The sequence below is a fragment of the Leopardus geoffroyi genome, chromosome B2 (assembly GCF_018350155.1).
Source record: "Leopardus geoffroyi isolate Oge1 chromosome B2, O.geoffroyi_Oge1_pat1.0, whole genome shotgun sequence".
NCBI classification, from domain to species: domain Eukaryota; kingdom Metazoa; phylum Chordata; class Mammalia; order Carnivora; family Felidae; genus Leopardus; species Leopardus geoffroyi.
In genome coordinates, this window is record NC_059332.1 from 123,438,838 (window position 1) to 123,453,186 (window position 14,349).

The 14,349-nt window shown below is 36.7% G+C and overlaps 1 protein-coding gene across 2 annotated transcripts in view; it reads right to left on the minus strand.

The window, feature by feature from the left end:
* The window catches only part of MAP3K5 (mitogen-activated protein kinase kinase kinase 5), a 206,725-nt gene that overhangs the window by 91,009 nt on the left and 101,367 nt on the right, over positions 1-14,349 (minus strand). For both annotated transcript variants that reach the window (XM_045499747.1, XM_045499746.1), the window contains exon 8: positions 5,005-5,117. In XM_045499747.1, the coding sequence (XP_045355703.1) occupies positions 5,005-5,117 (113 nt within the window). The remainder of the gene's footprint in view (positions 1-5,004; positions 5,118-14,349) is intronic.

Below are 14,349 nucleotides of genomic sequence, written 5' to 3' on the forward strand. Positions count from 1 at the left end.
TGTGTAATAGGAAAATCACAGTACTAGCGTTAAAACAAAATTTCTGATTTATGCTTACATGCCAGAAGTTCGTATTATGAGAGTGACATTTAACTTTGACCTTGGAATGAATCTGACATGTTTGTGTTGTCTAACTCATTTTTATAGCCACTGCGATTCTTATTAGCTGGACATTAGGTCATAAAATCTGAGTGAGACTACTTTACAGGAACTGCTGCTTACTCCATGTTCATCACATGAAGAAGCACTGTTGGGCCATCTCACTATTAGGGATTCTGGCTGGCTTGCTGACAGCCGGATCCCTGGGGGCATAAACAGAATGGATTCTACAGGCATATTTGTCCTTTGTGGCTAACAAGCAATGTGTGAGTGAGCATCGGTATCACGTAAATATGGTGAAATGAAGTTTTTACAAAAATAAACATTTTCTGGGGCGCCTGGGTGGTTCAGGCCGTTAAGTGTCCAACTCTTAGTTTCGGCTCAGGTCATAATCTCAGAGTTCATGGGTTCAGGACCCGCATCGGGCTCTGTGCTGGCAGTGCAGAGCCTGCTTGGGATTCCCCTCTCTACCTCTACTCCCTCATGTGTGCACTCTCTCTCTCTCTCTCTCTAAAATAAAGAAAAAGAAACATTTTCACTTAATGGTTTTAGTTCTGATGATCATTATTGCAACATCACTATCGATGTCGGCCTTATTATTCCCTCCACTTCATTAACTAGAATTCTTTTGAAGACTACCCTCTCCCAGGGATTAATACATTTAGTATGCAGCATACTTTATGAAGAGCTGTACCTCATCTGCTAGATGAGCTGTGGTATCTCTTAAAAAAGGAAGGAAGGGATGTAATTTCTTCCCTATAATTTCTAATTTTCCGAGAAACTGGTCATCCCAATACATGACAAATGAGTTGTGTTGTGGTGGGTGATGGATTTTGTTTTTGTTTTGACTTCCTTTTTTAAATTATCTTTATAGAATCATGGATTTTTATATTCAGTAATACAGATTTCATTTTGATTGCTCCCTGAAAATGAGATTTGAAGAGTGGTTTGTCTCAATTCCAAGCACCCTGTTCTTTTATTACATCATCATTACATCACCAAACCCCTAATTCTGACTCTCTCCCATAAAATGTCTCATAGTTGATTGAAAAATTCCACAAAAATGGGGAAATCGTCTGTTACTTAGCTAAAATCTGAATATTAACTTTAAGTCTTGTGAAGCTGGAAATAGGAAGAACATGTAAGATGTGGTTCTGTGGCTTTTTTTTTTTTCTTTTTTCTTTTTTCCTTAGAGAGAGAGAGAGAATGAGCAGGAGGAGAGGCAGAGAGAGACAGGGTGAGAGAGAATCCCAAGTAGGCTCCAGGCCCAGTGCAGAGCCCAACACAGGGCTCAATCTCAGGACTGTGCCATCATGACCTGAACTGAAATCAAGAGTCAGATTTTTTTTTTTTTTTTTTTTTTTTGTTTAAAAAAAAAAATAAACTTCTTCACAGGGTGAGTTTATTTCATTTTTTTTTTCAACGTTTTTTTTATTTATTTTTGGGACAGAGAGAGACAGAGCACGAACGGGGGAGGGGCAGAGAGAGAGGGAGACACAGAATTGGAAACAGGCTCCAGGCTCTGAGCCATCAGCCCAGAGCCCGACGCAGGGCTCGAACTCACGGACCGCGAGATCGTGACCTGGCTGAAGTCGGACGCTCAACCGACTGCGCCACCCAGGCGCCCCTAGAGTCAGATGTTTAACTAACTGAGCCACCCAGGCACCTTGTGGTTCTGTGTTTTATTTTATTTTTTTTAATTATTTTTTTTTTAATGTTTATTCATTTTTGAGAGACAGAGAGAGGCAGAGCATGAACAGGGGAGGGTCAGAGAGAGAGGGAGACACAGAATCTGAAACAGGCTCCAGGCTCTGAGCTGTCAGCACAGAGCCCGACGCGGGGCTCGAACTCACGGACCGTGAGATCATGACCTGAGCAGAAGTCGGATGCTTAACCGACTGAGCCACCCAGGAGCCCCTGTGGTTCTGTGTTTTAAATCCTAGTTCTAAGTAGTCTAAATATCAATGATTATTCAAAAACTGGGAAAGTGAAACACAGATCATGAAGTAGTCTTGACCTCAAATACACACATGACCAGAATTGAGAGTCTTTGGGCAATAGATTAGGACAGTTAAGAATAGTTTTACCTTAGAGATCTTAAATTTAAGATGATATGTTTAGAGGCCTCCAATTTAGTGATTATCTTACGGTATCTTAAATTTTAATTGCTTACCTTTTATTAAAAAATCAAAATTTCAAAATGCACCTGAAGAAGAGATTTCATTAAAAAAAAGTCTGATTACTAAGGGGAAGTCACTAATTCAGGCTAATCTGTACAACTGCAGCGGGTCAAGAGAAGAAATATAGGAAGATATAAATTACTGAGAAATTTGATTAGAGTATTTACAAATGCTTTTCAGGGGCGCCTGGGTGGCTCAGTCAGTTAAGCGGCCGACTTCGGCTCAGGTCATGATCTCGCGGTCCATGAGTTCGAGCCCCGCGTCGGGCTCTGTGCTGACAGCTCAGAGCCTGGAGCCTGTTTCAGATGCTGTGTCTCCCTCTCTCTGACCCTCCCCTGTTCATGCTCTGTCTCTCTCTATCTCAAAAATAAATAAACGTTAAAAAAAATGCTTTTTAAAAGTATATCTTTAAAATATGCAAAATGTGTTATCAGTCTTCTTTTTCACATATAATTATTTTTATATTAGACTAGTTAACTCTTGCTTTTCTTTGAAAACCCTTCTAATCCTATTGTGCCATAAAAAATCAACTTTAGGTCAGCCTATGATTAAGAGCATAATTTATGATTGAGTACAATCCAGTAAGTTTTAATTGCCTTTTAGTTATAAAGGACATACAATTTGGAGAGTGTATCACAGTATTTTAGAAACCTAAAATTTCATTCTTGAAGTGGCTAAAAATTCATTGTCAAGTCACATTTTAAGTCTGTGTATGTTCTGCACTTTCCAAAATTTAAAATTCAGCTTCATATGCTTTCAAATGCCTGTTCAACATATACTGTGAATGAGTTCTTGGGAAAAAAAATTAAACTATGTTTTCTGTAGAGAGTTATATTAATTATAGTTCCTCAAACCTCCATTCTTTTTCTCCCTCAGCTTTATTGTAATATACAATTGACATATGATATCGTGTAAGTTTAAGATGTAAAATGTGTTCCTTTGATACACTTAAATACTGTAAAATGGCTACTATCATAGTGTTAGCTAACACTTCATTCATATCACATAATTATTTCCTTTTTGTGATGAGATCTATTCTCTTAGCAGAGTGCTGATCGTTTTAATCTATGTTTAACTTAAAAATGAGAATTTAGAAGAGGTACATTTTCAAACCACTATGTTATTGTTCTATCAACACACGCAAATTAGTGTCAATTCCTGCAATGATCTGGAGGCTTCGATAAAACTTCTCCTTAAGTTTAAGAATACAGCATTACAGGGGCGCCTGGGTGGCGCAGTCGGTTAAGCGTCCGACTTCAGCCAGGTCACGATCTCGCGGTCTGTGAGTTCGAGCCCCGCATCAGGCTCTGGGCTGATGGCTCAGAGCCTGGAGCCTGTTTCCGATTCTGTGTCTCCCTCTCTCTCTGCCCCTCCCCCGTTCATGCTCTGTCTCTCTCTGTCCCAAAAATAAATAAACGTTGGAAAAAAAAAAATTAAAAAAAAAAAAAAAAGAATACAGCAGTACAAATTATTTTTAGATCACTAGTATGTAAAGAATTTTAGCTAGTGTGGAGTTAGAAAATCAACCTTAGATACAAATTTGTTTATAATAATAATTTCTGAAAAGTACAAGTTGCAATGCATTTTCTCTGATTTCATTTACCAACTGAAAAATCATTTCAAATAAAGCTTTGTGCATTGAATACCAGTGCAATTCAGTAGCAAAAGCATTTTATCATTCTTTTAGTCTGGGCTCTTTCAAAAATTACTTAATACTCAAACTTTATTTGCCATCAAGGATTTCCCAGAACATTACACATGGCTATTTTATAAGCCCTTCCCTCAAATGTAAAAAAGTGCAGGACTCATTTTTCTTGAAGGAAAACTGAAGAAAAACCTTCTCCAGTTAAAAATCTTAAAGTGAAAGAATCTTCTGCAATTCATGGATTCACTAAGAATTTTTTCCGTCTGTGAAAAATATGGCGTATTTCTAGGTCTGTAGTAATGACTCCTCCAAGAGTTGGAAAGATTCCCTGAAAGAGAATTGGTTAGACACTAGGAGAGAGCAAAATCTCTTCATCATTCTAATATGGTATTCCAGTATGTAAAACCTTAAAAAATGCTACGAAAGCCAGAACCAAGAAAATCACACAGAACTTATTCACTAAGATGCCGTAATTCTTCAAATTCCAAAGAAGATGAGATGATGTCCACAGATAAGAGGGACAGAAGCACATCCTGTCAACGGCTATAATCCAGAGATGGTCTCTGAGGAGACTGGTCATTGCCAAGACTGCCATCTGCTTGGCCTGCTGGTCTGGGGGCTTAGGGAGGCTCCACCTCCAACACCACTGAAATCACAGCGCTTGAAGGTGTAGAGGGGAATCAGAAATAGAAACTGTCAGAAATCTTTTCTTCCTCTTCTCCTTCTTCTTCCTTCTCTAAATCTAAACTAGGAAATGTTTCTAATGCTCCAAACACTACCTTATTTAGGAGTTGAAGCTGACTGCAGAGCCCATTTTTTCAATTTTAGTTTGTGCTGGAACAATAAATATTAACCAGGGGGTTTTTAGAAACAGGTAAAATAAACTAAAAACCAAATTACATCCCAATATCAGGATTCGGCACAATAGTAGGAAACACTAAGCAAGGAGATATAGTAATTTTTTTTCAGAAAGACAGATAAGATAAAAGCAAAGGGTCTATCTATCAATGATTCTTTTTCTTTGTACCAAGTTGGGTCCAGTTTCTTGATTTCCATGTAAAATTATCAAGCTGCAATTACCAACTTTCCGGAGCTCAAAGGAAGATTCAAACTGGTGCCCAGCTGCCAGGAGAAGGACCGCATAATTAATTCCTGACTGTAGTGATGGCTCAGATTCAAATGCCTTTTTGAACCTATTAAAAAAAAAAAAACAACAAATGTACAAGTTTACTTTCTCAATCAAGAATCTCTGGGTGTGCAATAGCTTCTGTTTGCATAACTTCAATGCCTGAGCAAGCAAAAATATTCCACTGGCCTTCACCCCAGAATCTAGTGTGCTGTTAGGATTTCATGCATAAGTATCTGCCGTTCCTAACCCTTAGCTCCACTGCATTCCCCTACTTAGCTCACCCTTATCATAGTAGCCTCTGTCTTTTAAAAGATCCTCTTTTCAACAATCTACCAGAAATGTGATAGAGAGTGTGTGTGTGTGTGTGTGTGTGTATGTGTGTACACATGTGTAAGCAGTGGTAATTAAAAAATAAGAACCCCGTACCTACTTTTTTAAAGTAGTTTTTAAAAAGCGTTCAAAATACACAAAGCAATGAGGGGATCATCTAGGGAACACACTGAAACAATCAGTTTCACATGAGTGATACAGAAACGAAATAAAGAACGTCAATTGCACTAAGAAATTAAGAAAAACAGGGATTGTGCCTGTGCATACTAATTTTGGCTCAAGAGAATAAGAACCCTTTTCTGAATATGCATGACACTAAATATCACCCTTGGAAAAACACTTCAACATCTGAAAAGACTTCAGTGTTTGCACAGCCACTGTATTTTCAAGGTAACGCTTCTTAGATTTGGTCCAAGGGTTTCCGCACGTACATCATTTAACAGGCATATTCAACATTATTACACTTGGGCGCATGAAGAAAAAGAAAATGAAAACAAACACCCTAGTGACCATTAGAAACTGCTTTAGACAAATCTGAAAAATGAAATCTTTACTTTTAATCAAATTGAGGAAATTTGAGGACTACATACTGAATAAATGACCATTGGGTGATATTAAAAAAAAAAAAGCTATGTAGAAAAAATACATTACAATTCTAAGATAAAGGCATTCCCATTTAAATCATTAACTATCTTTTAACAAAAAGATAGGAATAGCAAAAGTGGTGGTGGGCACAATAGTGTGCATTATAGCATATTCTTGGCTTTTATACATGCTTGAAATTTCCCATAACTTAAAATCATAAGTTAAACTTCAAAAGGAAAGAGAAAGTACATTTTTCTGGATATTGAGGATCATGTGCCCTTTTAAAGGGTCTTACTTTTTAAGTAGAACAAGTATCTCTGAACAAAAATCAAGTAAGTATTAATCTTAACTAGCTGGCTCAAGGAGTGATAGAAGTGAAATATCCAACTGTATCACTGTTGGTGATCAAAAAAACACCATCCATCAAAAGAAATTCAAAATGGATGAAAGACCGAAATGTGAGATAGGAAACCATCAAACTCCTACAGGAGAAAACAGGCAGCAACCCCTTTGACCTCACCCACAGCAACTTTGTACTTGACACATCTCTGGAGACAAGGGAAACAAAAGCAAAAATGAACTACTGCCCCTCATCAAGATAAAAAGCTTCTGCACAGCAAAGTAAACAATCAACAAAACTAAAAGTCAACTGAAGGAATGGGAGAAGATATTTGAATATGATATATCAGATAAAGGGTTGGTACCTAAAATCTAAAAAGAAGTTATCAAACTCAGTACCCAAAAAAACAAATAATCTATTGAAGAAATGGGCAGAAAACATAAATAGACACATTTTCAAAGAAGACATCCAAATGGCTAACAGACACATGAAAAGATACTCAACATCACTGTATTATTGGAGAAATACAATTCTCACTGTATTGTATTATCAGAGAAATACAATTCAAAATCACAATGAGATACCACCTCAACACTTGTCAGAATAGCTAAAATTAACTCAGGAAACAACAGATGCTGGCAAGGATGCGGAGTAGGGGGACGCTTTTGTCTGCTGGTGGGAATGCAAACTGGTGCAGACACTCTAGAAAATGACATGGAGCTTCCTCAAAAAATTAAAAATAGAACTACCCTACAACCCAGCAATTGCACTACTAGGTATTTGTCCAAAAGATACAAAAATGCTGATTCAAAGGGGGATATTCACTCCAATGTTTATAGCTGTGCTATCAACAATAGCCAAATTATGGAAATAGCCCAAATGTCCATCACCTGATGAAAAGTGTGTGTGTGTGTGTGTGTGTGTATACCACAGAATGGGTGTGATACATACACATACACACACACACACACACACACACACACACACACACAACTCAGTATTACTTGACAATGAAAAAGAACGAAATCTTGCCATTTGCAAAAATGTGGATGGAACTGGAGTGCATTATGTTAAGTGAAATAAGTCAGAGAAAGACAAATATGATTTCACTCACTGTGGAATTTAAGAAACAAAACAGATGAACATAAGGAAAGGGAAGGAAAAATAAGATAAAAACAGAGAGGGAGACAAACCATAAGAGACTCTTAAATACAGAGAAGAAACTAAGGGTTGCTGGAGGGGAGATGGGTAGAGGGATGGGCTAAATGGGTGATGGGTTATTAAGAAGGGCACTTGTTGGGATGAGCACTGAGGAGCACTGGGTGTCGTATGTAAGAGATGAATCCCTGCGGTCTTCTCCTGAAACCAACACTACACTGTATGTTAACTAACTTGAGTTTAACAACTAACTAACTAACTAACTAACTAACTAACTACTTACCTAACTAATTCATCGACATATAATCTGTTTTGGCAGAAGACACAATTCTGTAGTATAAACATAGCTTTTTAAAAAATAAAACAAATTTTATTGATAAGTGGTTAAAAAAAAAATAAACATTTGTATCTCTCCAGAAGTATAGGTGTTTCCCAATCCTAAAATGAAAAAGCATGCACCCAGAGTGCTGATGTTCAAAGCTAGTCATATAAAGAAAAGACATGATTTTTAAGTCTTAGACTCATGTAAGTCTCAAAGGTTTCTGTGTTTTTTTGGAGGTAATAGAAGGTCCCAATAAAAAGAGTATAGGAGAAGAAACAAGTATACTTTCTTTTCTCCTGATTCATATCAAGACATGCAATATTTTCAACAGACAAATCCTTTCACTTCCCTTGAAACCAAAGAGCATGGAATTTCTCTTAAAGATATTAAAGGAAAAAATGTAAAAGGCAAGACATGTCCAAATTAATCAGTAAAAATTGACTAAAGGCTTCCTATGTGCCAAAACCAACCAAAATGAAAAGTCTGGCTTACATCTGTTTTTCTGTTGCCATGAACAATATATATTTTTATGTTTTTAACCAAAATATACATGCCAATAAAATTAATAATGTATATTTTTCTAGGATTCATAGCATTCCATAACAATGAGTTCAGTATTTAGGAGAGTCAACATTTTCTGAATTCTCCTGGAGATTAAGATAACATGTACATGTTATTACAAAAGACATAAAATCTTGTCATATGTTATTAATATACCACCCACAGGAATTAAGAATTCTCACACACTGTGAAAGTAAATTACTACAGTATTTCTTGGCAGAAATTTCCCAATATATATCACAATCATAAAATTAAAAAAAAATGCAAATCTGTTCACACAATTGCACATCTATAAATTTATACTAAGGAAAAGCATCAAATATGTAATCAGAAATTCAGATACAAGGATATTTGTTATAAAATAAAAAAGTACTCTAAATTTCCAACAATATTATAAGGTATAATATGGAATATATTCCAAATGTTTGAAAGCTATATAGCCATTTCAATCATAGAAGAATATTCAATGTCTAGGGAAAAACTTTAGCTTCAAAGCAGATGCAGTAGCCCATTTAGAAGCAATCACTTCTGCTACAGCAACTGTGGGGGGAAAAGGATACATATCAAAAAATATTTTTCACAGATACCAGAGATCTATGGAAGCAATGACAATTAAAACCAGCATTGAAATAAAACTCCAGAGAGAGAAATGCCCTCCCACGGGAGCTGAACTGCCTTGTCTTCTATAAGGGTGTTTGCTCATTTGGACCATAAGATGGGGCTTGGGCTTGGCATAGGCATAGAAACTCTATCTATCTGAAGCTCTACCAGGGAAAGGAGAAAAGAGTGGATTTCCTGATGGTTGCATGGGTTGGCATAAACGAATGAAACTTGGAGGAGCCCCAAACATGCAGCCAGTTTTCTCCACAGGACATCTGTTGAATGCTGGGTCATACAGAGGGCTGGGAGATGAGGTAGGGCTTGGAGGGCAGAACGAAATCCCCTGAAGTCTGGCAGTACTTCGACGTGAAGCGCCACCAGCAAGAGGAGCCTGCCACAGATACCAACAGTCTCAGGGCACCCGGGTGGCTCAGTCAGTTAAGCTCAGGTCACGATCTCAGTTTTGTGGGTTTGAGCCCTGCCTCTTCGGGCGCTGCCCTGGCATTGTGGAGACTGCCTGGGCTTCTCTCACTCTCTCCCTCTCCCTCTCTGCCTCTCCCCAACTCGCATTGTTTGTCTCTCTCAAAATAAATAAACTTTAAAAAAAATACATGACAGTCTCCTCCTTAAAAAAAAAAAAATTACCAAATTTAAGAGCTGTATGATGTGGAAGAAAAAAGAGTGAAACTCAAAACTTCACAGGGCAGATATGAAATCTCCCACAGTACTTAGGGATACGGAGCTAGAGACCTGCCTGTGTCTCAATCAAAAGCTGGGGGGGCGGGGCACAGCCAAGAAGCAGAGACACTATCAAGAGAGACTGGGTCAACTAAAACTGAAACCGAGACGAACTCATTACATTTTTTGAAGTAATCAGCTTCTTCTCCTATCTGGCTAACAGAGGAAAGCAAGAACTTTCTGTGAGAGAAAATAAAATCATCTTCAATCTTAGTAATTCTGAAATACAAAACGTATAAGGTACAATAACTATGAGACAAGCAAAAAGCTAGGAAAATGTGACCAATAAACAAGAGAGCAAAAACAGACAAGAGGAGCTGACTCAGGGATAATTCAGATGTTGGAGTTTATAGACAAGGAGTTTGAAATAATTATTACAAATATAAGAAAATCAAGAAAAAGGACAAATGGATGAAGAAGAAAAACAATTTCAACACAGAGTTGGAATCTTAAAAAAAAAAAAAAAAAGAAGAATCTAGAATGAAGATATACAATACCTGAAAATAGGAATTCTTTGTACAGGTTTAATAGCAGACTAGACAGACCAAAAGACAGATTTGGTGAAATGAAGAACAGGTCAACATAAAGTATCGAAATGGAAGCAGAGAGAGAAAAAAGAAGGGGAAAACAACAAAGCATGAGACATATGGAACATAGTTAAATGGTCTAACATATGTATCACTGTAATTCCAGAAAGAAGAGAGAGAGAATACAGAACACAAGAAATATTTGAAGACATAATGGTTAAAAATATTCCAAAACTGTTGAAAACATTAACCCACAGATTCGGGAAGTTCAGCAAACTTCAAACAGGATAAAATAAAATAATCACAGTCTAAATGCTGAAACCAAAGACAAAGAAAAATCTTAAAATCAGCCAGAGAGGAAAAGACACATTACCTTAAAGGAACAATAAAATTGATCACTGACTTTGCAATACAAACTACGGAAGCCCAAAATAATGCAATGACATTCTTAGATTGACACAAGAAAAAAAAAGAAAAGATGCAAGAAAGATGTTTCCAAACAAGCAAAACCTGGAAGGATTAATTGCCAGCAGGTCCACACTACAAACAATACTAAAAGTACTTGTTTAGACTATAGAAAAGTAATTCCAGATGAAACACTGAACTGTAGGAACAAAGATAACAGAAAGGGTAAATAGGCGACTGTATATAAAATATGTTAACACTTTAAAAACTGTTGAATATTTAAACTCCCCTAAGTTTCTTTCCTTGCTCAGGATGTGGTAAAGTATAAATTTAAGGTAGACTAGAAAAGTCAAGGATGTAGATGGCAATCCCTAGGAAACTACTAAAATAATATTATAAAAAGTATTAGTAAAGAGCTAATAGAGGATAAAATATAATACTAAATTAATAGAAAGTAAGGAGGGTATGGAAGACTAAAAGAACAAACAAAAATGAAAATAAATACCAAGATGGTAACATAGCTGCAAATACCAGTTATCATAGTAAATAAAAATGACCTGAATACTACAAATAAGAGATCTGTCAAGTTAGATTGCATAACAATAAGAAAGCAAGAAAGAAGGGAGGGAGGGAGGGAGGGAGGGAGGAAGGAAGGGAGGAAGGGAGGAAGGAAGGATAGAAGGGAGGAAGGAAGGAAGGGAAAAAGGAAGGAAGGAAGGAAGGAAGGAAGGAAGGAAGAAAAGAAAGAAAGAAAGAAAGAAAGAAAGAAAGAAAGAAAGAAAGAAAGAAAGAAGAAAGAAAGAAAGAAAGAAAGAAAGAAAGAAAGAAAGAAAGAAAGAGAGAAAGAAAGAAAGAAAGAAGATAGATGGATGGATAGGGCGCCTGAGTGGCTCGGTGGGTTGAGTGTCCAACTTCAGCTCAGGTCATGATCTCATGGTTCGTGGGTTCGAGCCCCATGTCAGGCTCTGTGCTGAAAGCTCAGAGCCTGGAGCCTGTTTCAGATTCTGTGTCTCCCTCTCTCTCTGCCCCTCCCCCACTTGCACTGTCTCTGTCTCTCTCTCTAAAATAAACATTAAAAAAATTTTAAAAAGAAAGAAAGAAAGAAAGAAAGAAAGAAAGAAAGAAAGAAAGAAAGAATTATATTACATACATTTAAGAGACACACTTTAAATATAAGGACACAGTTAAGCTGAAAGTCAAATGATGCATAAAGATATATCACTCAAATATTAACCCAAAGAAATCTGTTGTGATTATTTATTAGTATCAGATAAAACTGAATTTAAAGCAAAATTTATTACATGATATAAAGAGGGATGTTACATAATGATAAAAGAGTAAATTCAACAGAAAAATTTATAATCCCAAATATACCTATTAACATGGCTTCAAAATGCATAAAGCAAAATTGGGCAAAACTAAAAATCAGACAAATCTACATCCATAGCTGGAGATTTTAAAACCCTTCTCTCAGTGATCAAATAAGCAGACAAAAAATATCAATGAGGATATGGAAGACTTGAATAACAAGATTAACTAAGTTAATCTAAATGGCTTATGTAGAACACTACACTCAACAACAGTGGACCATATCCTGGACCATAAGGCACTTCTCAACAAATTTCAAAGAACTGAAATAATGCAGAGTGTGTTCTCTCACCACAATAGAATTAAACTCGTGAACAAGAAAGAAAGATACGTTTGGGCATTGGGCAACCTTCTTCTGAGTAACCTAGGGGCCAAAGAGAAATCATGCTGAAAATGAAAAGATATTTTGAGCTGAACAGTATTGAAAGTTCAATATATCAAAATTTCTGGGAGGCAGAATAATTTATACCTTTAAATGCATATGTTGGAAAAAGGGCAAGGTTGAGAAATCAATGCTGTAAGCTTCCATCTAGAAAAATAACAGCATATTATTCCCAAACAAAGTAGAAGGAAGGAGCAGAAATTAATGAAATAAAAAGTGCAATAAAGAAAATCAACAGTGCCAAAAGTTCGTTCTATGAGAAGATTAATAAAATTGATAAACTCCAAGGCAAACTGTTCATCAGACAACGAGAGAGAGAATACAAATTACTGTTATGCTACACTATCAGGATCAAAAAGGAGGACGTCAGTATAGATCCTATGAGCATTAAGAAGAAAGCAAAAGGATATTAGGAACAACTTTATGCCAATAAATGTGGCAACCTAGGTGAAATGGAAAATTTTCTTGAAAACCACTAAGTAATATGACTTAAGAAAAAAATGTAATCTGGGTATAGTTCTGTATCTATTACAGAATTTATAATAATCTGAAATTACTTTTCTTTTATCACCTATCTTCCTCAGCAGAGTGCACGCTCCATGAGAGCAGGGACCTCATCATCAGTCTTGTTGGCCACTGAATCTCCAATCCCTGAATCACTGGGATGCCTAACACATTGCAGGTGAATATGAAATGCTTGCTGAATGAAGAAAATCAGCATCCACTCCTTACCACGAACCAGGCTGAGACAAGTGATGAATATAGCAGTTCACAGGAGATTCAAATAATCTCACTTTCTTGAGTAGTCTAAACCCTAATTTTGATAAAAGGCATATGACCAGAAAGCTATATCCTTAGACCACATTAAATTAGTGGACTGCATATCACTTGCACCACATTACATTTTAATGTTGTTGGAATTCACTATTAAATAAAAATATTGAGGATATTGTTTACATAGCTTTCACTATGGCCTACTGAGAGTCTTAGGTGAGAAATTATTTATTGCTAGGGATAGCACAGTTTCTTCTGAAGAAGTAGCATATGATTCTTTTTTCATGCTGCTACTAAAATGCCTATTGGCTTGGAGGACAGTTATACCAAGCACGTTGATCCTGATTACTGGCATATTTGATTTGCTAGTTCCTTGGTGCTAATTTTCTAAACACGTTTTATAATGTCATTGTTTTTTTTAAGACTCAAACTTGATAAATTAATGTTAAGATATACATGCTAAAATAACATTAAAATAGAAATGTTAACATATAGATGTTAAAAGAATGAAACTATCCATTTTAGCTGCAGGTGATGTATCAGTTGTTTTAGGGTAAGTGTGTCACGGTACCAAACAACTGCAAATCCCAGCAGCTGGCAATGCCTATTCATGCCGCATTTCTACGTTGGTTGGCTCAGCTTTGCTCCACATTGTTCTCTTTCTGGGACTCAGCCTGGAGGAGTAGTTTTCTCCAGAAAATGACCAAGGAAGACTACACATGGCACAATCACAACGGGGCTTTTAAAGCTTCTGCTGATAATGAGCATCGACCAAGAAATACACCCAAACCTGGTGTCACAGGTGGGATGTGTCACCTTCCTAAGAAGAGGGATAGTGTATTTCTAACAAAAATACAACACAAATGATATTCTCCACTAAGGAAAGCTGTGATTAATACCAAATAGTAACAATACCAAACAGAAACAATAATGATAGCTGCCTCTCATTACTAAGCAACTACTAGGAATAGGCATTGCACTAGACACTTCAAGCATAATATTTCTAATTATGAAAACTCTTTAAGGTAGAGTGGATTATCTCAAGTTTACTGATCAGGACACTGAAGCATGGAAATATTAAGTCATGCACATTAGAAGTGGGAGAGTGGGAACTTTACCCAATTCTGCTCGATTCCAAATATGAGCCCTCTTTTCTGTATCACCCTGCCTACCCTTTGGTGTGCGTTAAAAACCATTTTTTTTAGT